A 19,225-nucleotide genomic window follows, 5' to 3' on the forward strand; every position below is an offset into this window, starting at 1 on the left:
CCACCGGGTCCCGTCATTGCCGCGAGTCGGCAAGTCGGCCGGCGGACGCGGCCAATTCTCCGCATTACAGGGTGCGCTCTCTCCATACAGATACGCATGTGGCTGCTTACTGCGCTGCCGCATGCGTACATGTATGGAGGGAGCCCCTGTGATGCGGACAATTGGCCGCGTCCGCCGGAAGTGACGGGCCCGGTACCGGCGGATCCAGGAAGCTGAGGACGGCGGCGTGGGAGCGATTCAGGCTTATGGAGCTGGAAGAAGCCCCAGGTATGTATAAAATCATTTTCTTTTTTCAACCCCCCGTTCCTCTCTGGTTCCCTTTAAGGCCAAGACCTAGATAAGGCCAAAAGCTGGGAACTAGTGGAATGGAACCAAAGATCAGAGGTTGACACAAATTTAAAACCAAGAATGTCCATAGTCAGATAGCAGGGCATGGTATGTTACAAACAGACATATAATAATGCAATCAGATAGAAATCGATAGATGAAGTTGGGATCGTACCATAGACAGACAGATATTGCAATCAGATAGAAATTGATAGATGAAGTTGGGATCGAACTAACATAGATCATGTAATAAAGATCTTGTACATAATTTGTTCAAACTTTAACTGAATGGTACTGTTTTTTTGGGGGCTTTTTATTCTTCTCTGGGTGTATATATGTCTAATTGTAATATTCATATTTCTTTGCTGAATAAAGAAATGTATATCTGCTCTTAAGAATTCAAAGGTACCAGAGAGAAAGCGGAGAAGACTTCAGGAAAAGAAACCAGAGTGAAACACAAGTTGCCCCACTTGGAAACACCACAATCTGAGCATGACTTCCTAGGCTGTATGTCAAAGTAAGGAGAACTCAGATTTGTTTCTTATGATGTGGCCTAATATTAGATGGCATCTTTAATCCTATTTCTTTTTGTAGAAATGTTGATAGTTTGATTGATACAATATTGAAATAAAACTGGGCAGCTTTGCATTAGGGTCCATTAAGAACACTTTAGCACTTTGTTTTAGTAGAGTAATGACTCATACACACATAGGAGTCATGTCGCCTGGTCGGACTCGCGTTCTGTTCCCTTGGGAGCAGGGCTGAGGTTGTTGTACAGACAAATTCTGTTGATAAGGAGGGGGGGAGGTTGGCTGACAGCACGGAATTGATGTCACACTGCAGACGAGTTGGTGGGGGGGAGGGGGAACAGTCACAGCCGGTGCTTGGCTGGAGCAGTCTGCCATGCTGATCACTGGCCTGGCATCAGGGACCCTTGTACATGTGCTAAATTCTTGGCAGAGGCGGTGAATATTGGCCACCTCTGCTGAACTGTATTTAGTGTGTGTACGAGGCTTACACAACACCTTCCTGTGAGCTGCCTCACACTTTTTTAAAAGTGACAAAAAGGATTGATTGAATTCTAAACTGTATGAATTAAGAAGTTAAATCCACTCTAATTTTATGTACTGCCACCTCTTTATAACAGAGGACTCAGTCCCGATTTCCAGTCCACAGTCCCTCAGATTGAAAAAAGGATTTTTTCACCACAAGTGCTTCAGCGCATATTAATTGTCCACCACCTGGGATATCAATGTGCTAAATAACACAAGTGACCTGAGCAACAAGGTCTTACAGCTAATTGGTCTTTGTACAGCTTACGCCAGGCTTCTCCACATCATCATTGTCACCTTATTCTCCAGTACAGTAGTCCCAGTATGCAAAAGGAAGAAGGCACAGACAATGTAAGCGCAGTTTCCTCAAATTTTTCTCATAAAAGTCACAAAGGGCCTTGTCCATGTGTTAAAATAAATAAGAGATGGCTCACATTGAAGGCCTGTATCACAGGAACTCTACAAGTAAACCAGTGTTGGTGGGTAGGTAGGGGTGGTGTCTCTTCCTTACCCTACCAATTTTGCATTTGCTTTGACAGGGGTGCGAGGAGGGACCCCCACCTTACTGCCTTTTGTAAGGCTTGGTGGTGTATTCTCCACAGTCAGCATGCAACGCATGAGCTGACGTGGAGGAGGTACACACACTAGCACAAGGAAACAGGCTATCCCTAGTATAGTGGAGGGGAGGACTGACTCCAATAGGAGATTGTGGCGCACAGAGCCGGTGCAGATCTGACAGCCACAAACAATGCTTTCGTTATAATGTCTCAGCGCAAAGTAGCGCTGAGCGCATAAACCAGAACTGAGGAGATCAGGACAGGTAAACAGAATGAACGCTTGCTTAACTAGCCACTACTTAGTGACAGCAAGCGTCCACAATAACACAGACTGGAATGAGGCAGCCAATGCGTTGCGGCGATGGCGTGCCTCACAAAGACAGGACAGGATAGTCAGGAAATAGCAGGATCAAGATAGATGAACGTAACACAGACAAATATACAATAAGTATGTTTTCCTAGCGTATTACAATTACAGCTATCAATGAAACTATTTGTAACGTCTGACTAACATATGTATATATCGGCAATGAACCGATATATGACATAAGCAGGAACGCTGACTAGGACTGGAGTAATACAGGGAACAGGACTCAGAAGGATTCGCTATCTCTTCGCAGAGATGAACGCAATCCACAAACGGTAACAGAACAGGATTCAGAAGGATTCGTTATCTCTTCGCAGAGATGAACGCAATCCACAAACAGTAACAGAACAGGATTCAGAAGGATTCGTTATCTCTTCGCAGAGATGAACGCAATCCACAAACGGTAACAGGACAGGATTCAGAAGGATTCGTTATCTCCTCGCAGAGATGAACGCAATCCACGAACAGGACCAGGAGCAGGATACTAGCTCAGCACGGGTGCTCACGATACGCGCAAACTACCAAAACGTGCTGGAAAGCTGACTAACTGCACACAGGATATAAACAGTTCGTGTACGTATACATCAGCGACACTGATGTATCAACGTAACACGAATACAAGGAAAATAATAAACGTGCTGGTATGCATATATATGGGCAATGAACCAATATATGATGCAAAACCAGCAAAGTATCTTTAGAACAAGAAACACGATCGGGGGCTGAAGCGACAGCAAGACAGGCTTAAACTGAAGCTATGAAAACCCGAGGAGTCCTGCAGGAAGCAGTTCTTTATACTGAGGTCATCCAATGGGAGCAGACATGCAGATTCCCACACAGGTGAATGATAATCAGTCACAAGCTGACAGCAGGGAACGGCAGACAAAGCTATGCAGCTTGCATGGAAAGAGATCAGAACTGCCTGAGCTGCAGCACTACTACTTCCAGCAACACCTGCTGCAGCAGCGATCATTACAGTACCCCCGCCCTTAAAAGCGGATTCCAGGCGCTTTTCAAAACTGAAATTCCCAACAAAACAGTCTGACTGATAATTCATGATGACCGGGACAGCCCGGCAAGACCGAATTCCAGAATCAGTCCCCACAAGACTGGACCCATCAGAACCAGAACCTACAGAACCATGCCCATCAGTACTACAAGCCCCAGTGTGACACCCATCAGAACCATGATTTCCAGAAGAAAGCCCTCCGAAACTCCCTGAGCGATACCCACCGCCTTCCAGGAACCGTTCAAAAACGCCAAAGCCTTTGCAATGCCCACCGGGACTGTCTTTACCAACACAAAACCCACTGTTGAACCAGTCCAAGGCACCAGGACAAGTTTTCTCAGAGACCTCCCAGAACACCTTGAAGCTCCAAAGAGATCCCCATAGGTCAGAACGCCCCTTAGGCTCACATGGAGAACTATCAAGAACCCCTATGGAACCTAGGGCAATTCCCGAGTCAGGGCCACAAGGACAAACATCAAGATCAGGGCTTTCAGGGACCAGAACCATCTCTGGGCATGCAGGCAGACTGGCAACATCAGAACATGTTCCCACTAAGGAAGCATCAGAGCACGCTAACACCTTAGACACACTTGGGCATTCTGGCACACAAAGAACATCTGGGCACACTGGCACAAGAGAAACCTCTGGGCATGTCAAGGAACTGTGAGCCTCAGGGTCAGCCAAGACAGGACCAAAACCAGGACTGGCCAAAAAAAAATCATCATGACTAGACTTCGCAACTACTGGACTTTTACATGAGAATGCAGGATCATACTTAGATGTCGCTGATTCCAGCAAAGTCAGTAACAAATCAGATTCAGGGGCACTAACAAGACAGGACAAATCTTCTGATGTATGCACTGAACCAGATAGGGACTCCACAACTACCTCTGGACTGGACAGAGACTCATCTAATACACTGGATTGGAGCTCATGAGGCGCTGCAGAACAAGTCAGTATTGCAGCAGCCCCCACTGGACTAGGCAAAACTGAGGAATTCCCTGGACAGGAAGGGGACTCTGGAACCTCTGCCACAGCGGCCAGAGAACCAGAATCTTTCAGGATACAGGGCTGGGTTTCAGGAACACTCATCAGACCGGACTGAAATTCTGAGATTTCTATTATTTTGACCAGAGAATCAGAATTATCCATGTTACAGGGCAAGACTTCTGAAACATTCAGAGGACAGGGCTGGAGTTCCTCGGCTGTTACAACACTGGAGAGGGACTCAACAACATTGGTTAAATCAGACTGTGTACAGGGCAAGGTATCTAACACACTTGCTGACGAGGACAATATTTCAATGGCTTCTGCTTTGCTGGGCAGAAATTCATCAAGTTTTATTAGAGCAGACTGTAATTCCAAAACAGCTGCTAGACAAGTGAATATTACTGCAACACCAACTGAGGTAAGCAGTGCCTCAGACTCCTCTGCTAGAGGGTTTGAAGTATCCAAAGTACTGGGTGAAGCATAAGACTCTGCGACCACAGCTTCACTGGACAGGATCACTGAACAGTCCATATTGCAGGGCAAAACCATGGAAGCTCCTGCTGGACAGCATAATGATTCTGTGACCTGAGCTTCATAGTAGAGATCTACTGCACAATTCATGGTACAGGGCAAATTTACTGGAACATTTTCTGAACAAGGTAATAATTCTGCGATTTCAGGTTCACATAGCAGATGCTCTGAGCTATTCACGAAACTAGAGCGAGGTGTAGAAACAGGAAGATCAAGACACAATGTTTGCGCATCTGAATCACCATTCATTTGTAAAATTGGAAAATTCAGATGCTGGGGTTCTGAGGTTTCTAGACAGGATTGCTAGGACTCGGAAACTGATGTAGTGCATCTATTGGCATCTGCTGGATCAGACAGGAGTTGAACTTTATTAACACAGGTAATTTCTGCAGAAGTGTTTGCAGAGGCAGGCAAGATTTTTCTGGTGTCTGTTTCACTGAACAAAAAGTCATGAGTACTGGCTAGGCTGGACTCGGAAGTCAGCAGGACCTCTGGATTCTCTGCTGAGAAATTTGCGCAGGGCAAGGTTAAGAATGTATCAGTGGCTTCTGTTTTACTGGTAAGTAACACTGAGTTATCCATGGTACAGGGTGGAATTGCAGGAACTTCAATTTCACACAAAAAGAGCTCCGAATCACCTGCTGAATCAGCCAAAGGTGCTGAAGCAGGCGGGTCAGAACGCCAAATTTGCGAATTCGGAGTCACATAAAAATCATCCAAAATCAGTTCCCACACATCAATCAATGGAGCCACAAAGTCATACCCACACACACCAGTTTTTATTAGGTTATAGGCAGACTTAATGCATGCATTCAATACTAATTCACTTTTTGCACTGTAAAATTGACAAAATGAACTTGAATCATTCTTCCATTCATTGACCAGAGCTTCCATCTCTCCTTTCTCAAATGGAGGATTCCAAGCATACTTAACAGGCAGATCATGGTTTGCAGATATGATTGTAGCAGGGACATATATTGGGTTAATTAGCAGGTGATTGGCAGATTCCTTATTCCTAAGAATCTCCAATACCTGTAGCAAGTGCTGAACTGTAGTGTATGCAGACTTTCCTTGCTTCACAAATAAGTTGATTTGTTCAATACTCTGTTATATCTCCTCATAATCATACTCAGATAATTCTTTTAAACAAAAATCTTTATTTTCCCTAGCCAGGGAGGAAAGTTCATTAGTAGTTTCATAAGTCCATTTAACTCCCCTGAAAGACAATTGCATTTCATTATCTGTTAATGGCAGAATCTCATTATAGGTCTCAGTCGCTAAGGATAACGACTCTGCAGATCGGACACGTTTCTTAGAACGTTTGCGTTTTGCCCTAGACCCTGCTGTTTTTGGTGATTTATTCAAGGCTGCAGGAAAATTATCAGTAACACTTTCTGCTTGCTGAACATTTTTGCAAGCAATTGAAGGAGAAGCTGATTGGCCTGCTGCCAGGAGTTCATTAAGAGGAAAAGGCAATGGATCTATGCGCAACCAGTTATGGATCACAAACGCTAGAAATTCCAGCGGTCTCTCTTTCAAATCGGAATGATTGAGAACATCAAATGCCCACTGGAATAATTCCCCTTTAAACAAAATATAACTTAGTTGGAGTGCCCAGGTTGAAACAGGAGTCGCTTGGAGATCGGGATTGGCCAGGAACCTGGCACATTCAGAGAAAAACTCATTTTCTGTTTCAGAGTTAAGTTCTTCAAATTTATTAAAGGAACAGGAACCATAATTAACAGTGTCATACTTTCTGGGAATCCCCCCCGCAATGGGGATTGGTAAGGGGGTTTTCATAATGTAAGGCTTGGTGGTGTATTCTCCACAGTCAGCATGCAACGCATGAGCTGACGTGGAGGAGGTACACACACTAGCACAAGGAAACAGGCTATCCCTAGTATAGTGGAGGGGAGGACTGACTCCAATAGGAGATTGTGGCGCACAGAGCCGGTGCAGATCTGACAGCCACAAACAATGCTTTCGTTATAACGTCTCAGCGCAAAGTAGCGCTGAGCGCATAAACCAGAACTGAGGAGATCAGGACAGGTAAACAGAATGAACGCTTGCTTAACTAGCCACTACTTAGTGACAGCAAGCGTCCACAATAACACAGACTGGAATGAGGCAGCCAATGCGTTGCAGCGATGGCGTGCCTCACAAAGACAGGACAGGATAGTCAGGAAATAGCAGGATCAAGATAGATGAACGTAGCACAGACAAATATACAATAAGTATGTTTTCCTAGCGTATTACAATCACAGCTATCAATGAAACTATTTGTAACGTCTGACTAACATATGTATATATCGGCAATGAACCGATATATGACATAAGCAGGAACGCTGACTAGGACTGGAGTAATACAGGGAACAGGACTCAGAAGGATTCGCTATCTCTTCGCAGAGATGAACGCAATCCACAAACGGTAACAGAACAGGATTCAGAAGGATTCGTTATCTCTTCGCAGAGATGAACGCAATCCACAAACGGTAACAGGACAGGATTCAGAAGGATTCGTTATCTCCTCGCAGAGATGAACGCAATCCACAAACCGTAACAGAACAGGATTCAGAAGGATTCGTTATCTCTTCGCAGAGATGAACGCAATCCACAAACGGTAACAGGACAGGATTCAGAAGGATTCGTTATCTCCTCTCAGAGATGAACGCAATCCACGATCAGGACCAGGAGCAGGATACTAGCTCAGCACGGGTGCTCACGATACCCGCAAACTACCAAAACGTGCTGGAAAGCTGACTAACTGCACACAGGATATAAACAGTTCGTGTACGTATACATCAGCGACACTGATGTATCAACGTAACACGAATACAAGGAAAATAATAAACGTGCTGGTATGCATATATATGGGCAATGAACCAATATATGATGCAAAACCAGCAAAGTATCTTTAGAACAAGAAACACGATCGGGGGCTGAAGTGACAGCAAGACAGGCTTAAACTGAAGCTATGAAAACCCGAGGAGTCCTGCAGGAAGCAGATCTTTATACTGAGGTCATCCAATGGGAGCAGACATGCAGATTCCCACACAGGTGAATGATAATCAGTCACAAGCTGACAGCAGGGAACGGCAGACAAAGCTATGCAGCTTGCATGGAAAGAGATCAGAACTGCCTGAGCTGCAGCACTACTACTTCCAGCAACACCTGCTGCAGCAGCGATCATTACACCTTTATAATCTTACCTCAATTAAGAACCCCGTGATTTATTATCTACCAAAAATACATAAGAATCCAAGTGTTCCTCCAGGCAGATCCATTGTCAGTGGGATTGGGTCTTTAAACTCTCGCCTGGGGGAATACTTGGATTCATTTTTACAACCATTGTTACAAAAGGTGCCATCATATATTAGAGACTCAGGCCATCTGATTAATATGCTAGATGAGATATGGCTAGAAGATGAAAGCTGATGTCGACATCTCATTGGTGTACACATTAATCAGACATGAGTGGAATGGAGGGGATCAAACCTTTTCTTATTTACTCATTGAAAATTAAGGAGGACATTTTATTTTTGTTGATGTGTTTTGAATTTACACCCAAACACAATTATATTTGGTTCGACCCATCACAAAGCTAGATATGTGCCTCACTTTGAGCAGCGAGGGGGGAGTCTTGCTATATGAACAACACCTTTTAGAAACTTTTGTGGGCAGCCCCTGTGTGTATCGACCAAATTTATGAGCGGTAAGCCAGTATTAACCGATTTCTCCCAATTGTCAACTTCAGATGTTGGAGCTAACCTCCTCAGAGTAATAGCTCTACAAGCCACAAATAAGGTCTGTCTGAGGAAGATACATTTACAAAATGTTGTAAATCTATTCTCTTCTATTATCCCTAAAAGACTTAGGATGGCAGTCGTGAAGTTGGCCCAAAATTTTTTGACAAAAATGTTACCGCTTGTCCCCAGAAACTAGCTACTGGAGAGCAAGTCCAAATAAGATGCCAGAAATCTGCTTCTACAGTAGAGCATTTTGGACAGGAGGTGTCAGAACTATGCCTAATCCTGGCCAAATGCTTTGAGTTAAATATGCCTGCCGAAGAATATAAAACCTGTATGGGTTTCCTCATCTTACTACTTGGAAAGATTTTATTGATGCGGTCTTCAGCATTTGGGGTGGTGAGTCATCTCTGTGGAATTGTATTACATATATTAATACTGATGAATATAGCTTGGTATTTTCTTGTACGTATGATAGGTGCAAAGTATTCTTTCTGGATTTTAACATTTACAAAAGACCAGATAGGTCAACAAGATAGGTCCTTGTTACGGAAGATTAATGACAAACCGAGGGATGAGAAAGAAGTATCATTTTTTTACAGAACTTAATTAATCATATAAAGCTGTAGAACATTTCAAAGAGAAACATTGGCGGGGTGTTAAAGCTAGGCCCAAATATCTTAAATAGGGGGAAGGCAGTTTTTAGGAGGGTGCCCAATTTAAGGGATCGGTTGACCGCTAGCTTTCAGAATGTACTTGTGAGGGAAAGGAAAACCTTGGATGATGTAAAAGGTGTGGCAAATGCTATGCTTGTGGAAATTGACCCCAAACTCTGAGGAGGCTATTTGTTTTTAAAAATAGCAGGGGGATCAGAGTTTTAATATGACATTTTATTGCTTGCGACACCATGTGGGTAGTATATTTGCTAACCTGCCCTTGTGGAGAATTATACATTGGTCGGACCAAAAGATCACTCAAGGAACATATGTACGAACACGTGCTCAATATAGAAAAGGGTTCTTCTAAGGGGCATTCTGTTCCTGCACATTGTTTAGAAGCCCACTCTAAAGATCCTAGTGGTTAAAATTCTGTGGGATTGACAAACATGGAGGACACTAGTTGTAACAAAAAATGAGAACTCTCTAAGATGGATAAAAAAAAGTTTAACCCCAGAGAGTCTAATTATAGACCTCGATTTAAACGTTTTATTGATGATTCATGAAACATTACCTGTACAATACGAATTGATGGGGGATTATTTATTATTTAATCATCGGATGCTAGTAGCTAGGAATATACAGTATAATCTATGACACACTTTAGCTTTAACGTTAATCTATTTTTTGCATTGTTAATGTTTACATTGTTACAACTATGTGTAATAGGTAAAATAGAATACAGTGGTTTGCAAAAGTATACGGCCCCCTTGAAGTTTTCTACATTTTGTCATATTACTGCCACAAACATGAATCTATTTTATTGGAATGCCATGTGAAAGACCAATACAAAGTGGTGTACACGTGAGAAGCGGAACGAAAATCATACAGGATTCCAAACATTTAAAAAAAAAAATATTACTGCAAAGTGGGGTGTGCGTAATTATTCAGCACCCTGAGTCAATATTTTGTAGAACCACCTTTTGCTGCAATTACAGCTGCCAGTCTTTTAGGGTATGTCTCTACCAGCTTTGCACATCTAGAGACTGAAATCCTTGCCCATTCTGCTTTGCAAAACAGCTCCAGCTCCGTCAGATTAGATGCACAGCGTTTGTGAACAGCAGTTTTCAGATCTTGCCACATATTCTCGATTGGATTTAGATCTGGACTTTGACTGGACCCTTCTAACACATGGATATGTTTTGTTTTAAACCATTCCATTGTTGCCCTGGCTTTATGTTTAGGGTCGTTTTCCTGCTGGAAGGTGAACCTCTGCCCTAGTCGCAAGTCTTTGCAGACTCCAAGAGGTTTTCTTCCAAGATTGCCCTGTATTTGGCTCCATCCATCTTCCCATCAACTCTGACCAGCTTCCCTGTCCCTGCTGAAGAGAAGCCCTAGATCATGATGCTGCCACCACCATTTTTGACGGTGGGGATGGTGTGCTCAGAGTGATGTGCAGTGTTAGTTTTCCGCCATACATAGTGTTTTGCATTTTGGCCAAAAAGTTCCATTTTGGTCTCATCTGACCAGAGCACCTTCTTCCACATGTTTGCTGTGTCCCCCACATGGCTTGTGGCAAACTGCAAACGAGACTTCTTATGCTTTTCTGTTAACAATGGCATTCTTCTTGACACTCTTCCATAAAGGCCAACTTTGTGCAGTGCACGACTAATAGTTGTCCTATGGATCTACCCACCTGCAGAGGACGGCTCCCAGCATCATCCAGGACGGCTCCACATGTTGGATACTAGCGTCCACAGCCATCCCCCGGCCATCGCTCATTCGACCTGAAGCCGCTGCCATGGAGACCTGGAAGCCACCGCTATGGAGACCAGGACGCAAGGAGGGAAATCTCAGCTGTTCCCCCACCGCTCACAGCCAGCAGGCGCTGCCGGAGGATCCAGATCACTGCACAGAGGTGGGTCACAGCTGGCCCTCCGCTGCTGCTCCCAGCCTCTCACTGCACGTGGGATAGGCCATGGCAGGCCTCATCCACCAAGGCCGGAGGATCCTTTTTGTCCACATGGCAGCCCTGGATCCCCATAGGCCCTGGAGAGCTCGGTTCTCTCTTCTCCAGTCCTGGCTCTGGGGGCTTCAGCTGCCAGGAGCTGCCTGCAACCACCATCCATATGGATTTTTGGCCCATTTCTCCATCGAGGGACCCTTCACTGCCGCTGCCTCGGGAGATCCCTGCACACAAATTGGACTGATTGTCGGACCCAGGGGTGTTTTTTAATCTACAGCCCCACAAGGTCCCTGCCTCTGTCTCTCTCTTCTCTTCTTGCCTCGGTTCTTCTCTTTGTCTCTCTCAGCTATCCTTCCTGCCTCTCTCTCTCTCTCTCTCCACTCCTTTCCAGGACACACTGCGGGGCATCTGGAGCTGCTGTGGAGCGAGCGAGCGCCGTCGGTAGTTGGCAGGCTGCTCCCCTCACACAGCACTCCAGTTTTCCCCACGCGTCCTTCACTACTGTATGGGCTATATGTGTATATGTTTTACTTGTACTACTGTACCTGATTGTATGTGTTGAATTGCAAGCACGTGTTGTACCATCTCCGACCCTGTAAGAGCCAAAAATAATTCCGGGTACAACCCCCGTTTTACTTGGCGAAATAAATATGATTCTGATTCTGAGATTCCCCCACCTGAGCTGTAGATCTCTGAAACTCGTCCAGGGTCACCATGGGCATCTTGACTGCATTTCTGATCAGTGCTCTCCTTGTTCGGCCTGTGAGTTTAGGTGGACGGCCTTGTCTTGGTAGGTTTACAGTTGTGCCATACTCCTTCCATTTCTGAATGATCGCTTGAACAGTGCTCCGTGGGATGTTCAAGGCTTTGTAAATCTTTTTGTAGCCTAAGCCTGCTTTAAATTTCTCAATAGCTTTTATCCCTGACCTGTCTGGTCTTCATGATGTTGTTGCTCCAATATTCTCTTAGACAACCTCTGAGGCCGTCACAGAGCAGCTGTATTTGTACTGACATTAGATTACACACAGGTGCACTCTATTTAGTAATTAGCACTCATCAGGTAATGTCTATGGGCAACTGACTGCACTCAGACCAAAGGGGGCTGAATAATTATGCACACCCCACTTTGCAGCTATTTATTTGTAAAAAATGTTTGGAATCATGTATGATTTTCGTTCCACTTCTCACGTGTACACCACTTTGTATTGGTCTTTCACGTGGAATAAAATTGATTCATGTTTGTGGCAGTAATATGGCAAAATGTGGAAAACTTCAAGGGGGCCGAATACTTTTTCAAACCACTGTATGGCCACAAGATGGCAATAGACTGAATTATATTGTATGCTGGGATAAGTTAAAGTGTAGAATTATTTGTGAAGTGTTCTTAATTTTAAAGTGGACCTTAGTCATAACACTCACCGATCATCCGGTCTGCCGCCGTGGCCAGTTTTGTTTTCGGCAACTGGCCAGTCGGCAAGCCCTGGTTGCGCACGTTCTCGATCGTGCTCCTACTATAAGTACTACGCGTACTTATGTACGTACATAGTATGCGTACAAAGCAGAACGGCCACAGGGACAGGAGCATGATTGAGGACACGCTCTGCCACGGCCACGCAGACGCACTGGCTCGGCGACTGGCCAGTCGACGAAAACTAAACTGAGCCATGGTGGGGGTCTGGATGATCCAGTTAAGGTTCCCTTTAATATGCATGGTTATATGTAAAAAAAAAAACAAAAAACACAGCTTTATGCATGGTAGGCATTGGGGTGTGGCATGTTTGTATCGGCTTGACATGTCCCAGAGCCAGGTTATGGTGTATAGGCATTGGCCAGTATATGTATTAACTACTTCTGTGATACACAGAGTTTAAGCAATTCAAAGCAGCTGGCATAATGGTTGCCAAGAGCTTAGATGAGGATTGCCAACTTTCAGAATGGCCATAAAGCTATTTCCATTTCCATCAAAAATTTGGATAATGGTGACTAGGTAATAGGCGCTGTTGATAACAAGCTTCCTTATACTAAGATTGTGGCAGGAGGACTTCCGCTTCCTGTAAATTGAGGCACAGACCAGGAAATGAGCGGGGCCAAGCACTGATCCCTGCGATCACTGTTCGGTTCGCTTCATTGAGGTAAGATAAAAAAGGCAGCAAGGTGGGGGTCCCTCCTCGCACCCCTGATAATCAAAATGCAAAACCGGTAGGGTGGTGCCACCACTGCCTACCATGCTCTTAATGCTGATTCACTTGTAGGTCCCTGTAATACGGGCCCTCAATGTGAGTTATCTTTCATTTATATTACTACTTGCACAAGGCACTTTGTGACTATTATAAGAAAAATTAAAAAACGAGACAACATAGATTGTGTGTACTTTCGTCCTTATGCATATCGGGACTACCGTATTCGAGGATAAGGTAACAGTGATTATGTGGAGAAGCCTGGTGTAAGCTGTGAGCCCCTGTGGAAAAACCCATACGCTATCAGACCGTGCCTCGCTAAACAGATGGTTTGGTGCAAAGCATTGAGCACCAAAAACTAGTCGCCACCGTATCTATACTGCGTGGCGCGTATAATAGTAATTTGTCAGACCCTGAATTACAGGCGGAATATTATTTTACTCTGCCGGAGATTTGAACAGCAGCAGGGTGAGCCTGTGGCCAGCTCACCGGAGGCATACATATACGTATGCTTGCCTCAGGTCACTTGTGTTGTGATAAGCGCATTGATATCTCAGGTTGTGGGCACTTAATATGTGCTGAAGCACTAGTGGTGAAAACATCCTTTATTCAATCTGTGTGCTGAGAATTGGAGCAGAGTTATTATTTTTTTGTTGGGGAGCAATCACTCTCGCTACACTTTCTTTGAGAATACACTGATTGCCCAGACCTTTGAACTGTTTATTGAATTAATTTTTAACAGGAGTCAGGTTGAAAACAACCTGAGCTTTTTAATGCTTCTTTCCAGTGCTAAGTTTTTTTATATTTGCAGGATGGGGGATTCCTTGTCTGTCATTAGAGGATAGCCAATCAGCACATCACATGGTAGCATGAGCCAACACCAGCCGTCTTGTAGTAAAGTGGCCACACAATGGTTAATATTTCCTGCAGGATAAATTAACAAGAATCTGCTAGCGATGTATCCCAACTTATCTCATCAATAGACTTTTACTAATTTTTGACAGCTTATTAATTCAAGGCTTGATCAGGTGGCACAGTACATTTTCCTAAAGTCACTTTTTATCACATGCATACTTTTTTATTATTATTTTGCCTTTCTTCTTCTACACTATAATCCAAACGTATCCTTGCAGACGTTCTGGATTGCCACGGTGGATTCTGGCCGCTTGCCTATTCCTGTCTATTATGGTGATGCTATGGCTAAGCTGTGCTAGTTTGGTGACTGCACCCGATCAGCATGTCAAAGCTCAGGTATTGAATTCATTTATATATTTTTTGTGTGTGCTTGATAATTCAAATAATTAATATGTGGGTTTCACTTTGGAATAAATAAGGGTACGTTTGAAACATGACTTTGTTTTTATCTTCATTACAAGGATACAGTATTCATAAACTGGAACATCTTCCATAAATGTGGGTACAATGATATCTGCAGTTATCCATAGCACCCCTTTTCCAAGTGCAAACTAACCAATGGCCTTGTGTTTAAGGCTCAGTCCACACGATGATGTATTTGTCCCTGTGATCATCCACAAGACGAACACCTCTTCAGTGTGTCATGGATGCGTTCATTGTATCATGCCAGTGTTCACAAAGTGTGTACCTGCACGATTTTTACGTTCTGTCACTGCACTGGACAGAAGACAGAACAGACCTGTCTAACGGTCATGTCTAAACGAACCCTTTGTTTACCATTGGATTTGCTGACATGTCCAATAGTCCACTACAGTCCATTTCATGAATCGGGTCATTTTAGGCTCTAGTGTAAACCAAGCCTAACTCACAGCTATGGCTTGTCTTTTTATGCTGTTTAAAAAACAAAACTACAAGACTACATTAGTTGTAGTCTCTTTAGTTAGTAGACAGTTTGAAGAGACAGGGCGGACAAATTCACAAGAAAGACAAGCAAACAGAATGAGACAATTCAGTGTATACGAACAACCATTAACTATACCATGATATACCTGGTATCAAAGAGTTCCCTCAAAATGGGATTTAACAGAGAACATAAAAATCAAAAACCATTATTTAAATGTAGTATGCTTTTTTGCCTTAGGTAGGTATGCACTGCATGCGTTCATTAGAAGGTCAAGAAGTAAAACGTAATTGTACATTCCACTCACACTAAGGTAGATGTAACCTTGTTCTGATGTGGTTTGCGGCTCATAGGGCTGCTTCATCAAAATATAATATAGAAAACCTTATGCTGTGATAATAGATATTGTAATCATATAAACAGTGCCAAAAGGGACCATAATTAATTTAAGGGTCCCTAAACCTACACTAAATCTGTATAACTACACACACCAGTGTGTAAAGTATGTGGTCATTATACTTACCTGTCCTCTGGGTTTGGATGGGGCTGCCCTGCCCTGACCTTCATCTGTGGCTTTGACTCAACCACAAGTAGCACTTCTCAATTACACATGCCCAGAATCCGGTACAGGGAGCCCAGAGTGGACAGAGCTTGTGCTGCTCCTTCGCCCAACAGGGGCAGAGCAACACCATACAAGGGGCTCCAACCAAACCAGAGGACAGGTAAGTATAAGGATCCTATACTGAACATGATGGCGTGTGTGGGTTTAGAGTCAGTTCAGGTGCACTTTAGCGGGACAGCTAAATAGGAAAATAGGTTTACAGCCCTTAAGAAAATATTCTTGTGTGATCCAGGGATACTTAGTGCTAGAGTGATACCAGGTCATCAACCATATGCTGCTAGGTTTATTGTGGTCATTTTTATACTACGTAAAAAATAAGAACGGTACTTACCAATATGTATTGCTAGATCACACATAGGAATTGTTTGTTTATGTCTACCAATCTGCTTTCAAATTTTGCTTCAATGTGAATAAATTCTGGGTACTTTTACTTTTGGTATAATTTACTGTATTTTTTGGACTATAAGACTCACTTTTTCTCACCCAAAAGTGGGGGGGAAAGTCACTGGCCCATATGCAATTAACTTTTTCTCCTGAGTTTTCTCCTAGGTTATATTTTTAAACTTGTCAATAAAATGCCTTTTAAGCTACCAGAAACCAAGAAAATACTCAAAATAATTTTGGTAGTAGTTTTCACCTACTTTTTGATACTTTTGTTAGTTGAAAAGTGATGGAAAGTTATTTTAAATTGAAAATGAAACATTATCTCCTAGGAGAAAACTCAGGTGAAAAAGTTAATTGCATATGGCCCATTTCGTCTTATAGTCCAAATGCAGGGAGATCCTGACTTGTGAACGACTGCCAATCAGAACCTCCAATCCGCCTCAATGTCTGGCACTCCCTGTACAGTGCTCATGCAGAGGAGGACATGGGGACACAAAGGGGCTTAGAGGAGGACACAAGGGGACACAAAGGAGCATAGAGGAAGACACGAGGACAGAGGTGGACATATGGGAACACAAGGGGCACAGAGGAGGGCATGGGGAGACACAAGAGGTACTCAGTCATTTTCTACATCCATAGTTCTCTCTAGTCAATTATTGCCCTACCTGTCTCTACTCCCCCACCTTGTCGATTTTCCTAACATTTCCCTTAACGTATACTTAACAGTATTACTAAAGTTTGTCCTTTCAGACTAAAGCTGGCCATACACTGGCCCGATTTGCCGCCATTCGACAGCAGATTCGATCACTGGGATCGAATCTGCTGCCAATCGTTCGCGCTAAACACACCCGTCGATCTGATTTCCTCCCTAAATCGGATCGGTCCGTCGATCGCGCCGTGCGGGAAATTACCACTGATTGCCCGCGAGTAGGGAGCGCGTCGCTAGCGGCGACCGATCCGATACAGGTATACATTACCTGACGCTGGTTACCGGGCATTTTCTCCGCACTGCACCGCTCTGTTCCTGCTCCATCCCAGCGTACCTTAACTTCCTGTGTCACTCCAGTGACCAGGAAGTTCAAATAGAGGGCGCTCTATTTGAACTTCCTGGTCACGGTGTGACACAGTGTACGCTAGAATGCGGTGCGGGATGCTGTGCAGCGCGGAGAAGAGGACCCGGAGCCAGCTTCCGGTAATGTATACGGGGGGGGGGGGGGACACGACAGGCGGCAGGAGCAGCTCAACAGATTGTGATCGGTTTCAGGTTGAAATCGATTCACAATCTGTTTGCAGGAAGGCAGCCATACGATCCCTCTCTGATCAGATAGGGATCTGTCAGTTGGTCGATCTAATGGCAAATCGACCAGTGTATGGCTACCTTTAAGATTCTATTCTTTGTAGGACTATTAAGTAATTGCAGTAGCTTCTCAAACAGCTCCCTATAGACTTGTGGAGTTGAGCAGCGTGTGTGATCTCCTGGATTTTTAGGGTTGTGCTCGTGAGCAGGTACACTACATCAAGATGGGTTCATGTTTCATCTATTTTTTTGGCAAGATTAGAGCAAGGTGACACTGCAGCAAAAGATGCATTACCCCATCAACCTGGCACATGCGTAGTATATATTTGTCACTGTGCAGTTGTCCTGCTGCCCTGGTGTTCGCATATGCATATTCAGCCACATGTCCCCATGTTTTTTTTTTCAGTGAGTAACGGTGGGGGCATTGGATTATTAACTCATGGGGCAACCAACAGCAAATATTAAGATGTATATTGGGCCACAAATGGCAATATTATTTGTACTGGACATTACCTGCCTACTTAGTATGTTCCATAATCCGTCATTTGTCCATTGTACTAACATTACTGATTAAAAAATCTTAATAGTAATTTAAAGTGTCAGCAACTAACATTTGTGATAAGTCTTGAGGCTTCACACTGCAGATTGGTTGCACCACACAGCCAAAACAGGCCTTCAGGATTACCGCGTTAGTACGCGGTAATCCCTGTCTGGCAGCCGACCAAGCAGGAAGTGACTATCACTTCCTGTGGCCGATGCGATCACATGCATGAATGCGTATTGCAAAAAATATGTTTGGCCGCATGCGCGACATGTAGAACCTTCGGCGGGTTTTCACACTGACTCGTCGCCATAGACTTGCATGACTTCTGGTCCACCGCAAGTCAACGCAGAACCGCACGGTAACGTAGATCTGTCCAAGTGTTGCGGATGCAGCAAAAACGTTACTTCCGGAATCGCGCCATACCACGTCAGTATGTAAGTCTCCATAGACTTTCATTCCGATGCGGAGTATAGACTTTCATTACCCTGCGGTAATTACCGAACCACACCTGTGTAAAAGGGTCCCAAAGTTTCCACTTTTTTTACGCAACTGATGTTTTTTTACAAATTCTTATGTCTGGTTGTCATGTTGATCCTCCTGGCTTCAATGATTTTGAAGTCACACAAGCAGCAACAAAACATTTACCCAGTAGAGGTAGAGCACATGAATTGTATAATCATTGGTGGTTAGGGCTGGTGCACACCGAGCGGCTTTTTCAGCGTTTCTGCAGCCGCTTGCGGCTGCGGATACGCTTGGTCAATGTATCTCAATGGGGTGGTTCACACCAGAGCGGGAGGCGTTTTGCAGAAACGTATACTCCCGGGGTGAGGCATTTTTTGGCTTGCGGATGCGTTTCTGCCTCAATGTTAAGTATAGGAAAAACGCAAACCGCTCTGAAACACGCCTGTTCAGAGCGGTTTTGCCGGCGTTTTTGTTACAGAAGCTGTTCAGTAACAGCTTTACTGTAACAATATATGAAATCTACTACACCAAAACTGCTACACAAAACCGCAAAACGCTAGCTGAAACGCTACAGAAAAATAAGAAAAAGCGTTTCAAAATCTGCTAGCATTTTGCAGATCTGCTAGCGGGTTTTGGTGTGCACCAGGCCTTAGAGGACATTGGATTGAACACAAAAAGTAGAGGCAAAAAATGAATAATATATTAACCTCCCTGGTGGCATG

The 19,225-nt window shown here is 44.1% G+C and overlaps 1 protein-coding gene across 1 annotated transcript in view; it reads left to right on the forward strand.

Annotated features, from left to right (window-relative positions):
- The window catches only part of TMEM59L (transmembrane protein 59 like), a 64,664-nt gene that overhangs the window by 38,111 nt on the left and 7,328 nt on the right, over positions 1-19,225 (forward strand). Inside the window, exons 6-7 of the mRNA XM_068233917.1 lie at positions 724-844; positions 14,512-14,629. Coding sequence (XP_068090018.1) covers positions 724-844; positions 14,512-14,629 — 239 coding nt within the window. The remainder of the gene's footprint in view (positions 1-723; positions 845-14,511; positions 14,630-19,225) is intronic.

Source organism: Hyperolius riggenbachi, chromosome 1, assembly GCF_040937935.1.
Source record: "Hyperolius riggenbachi isolate aHypRig1 chromosome 1, aHypRig1.pri, whole genome shotgun sequence".
Lineage (NCBI taxonomy): Eukaryota > Metazoa > Chordata > Amphibia > Anura > Hyperoliidae > Hyperolius > Hyperolius riggenbachi.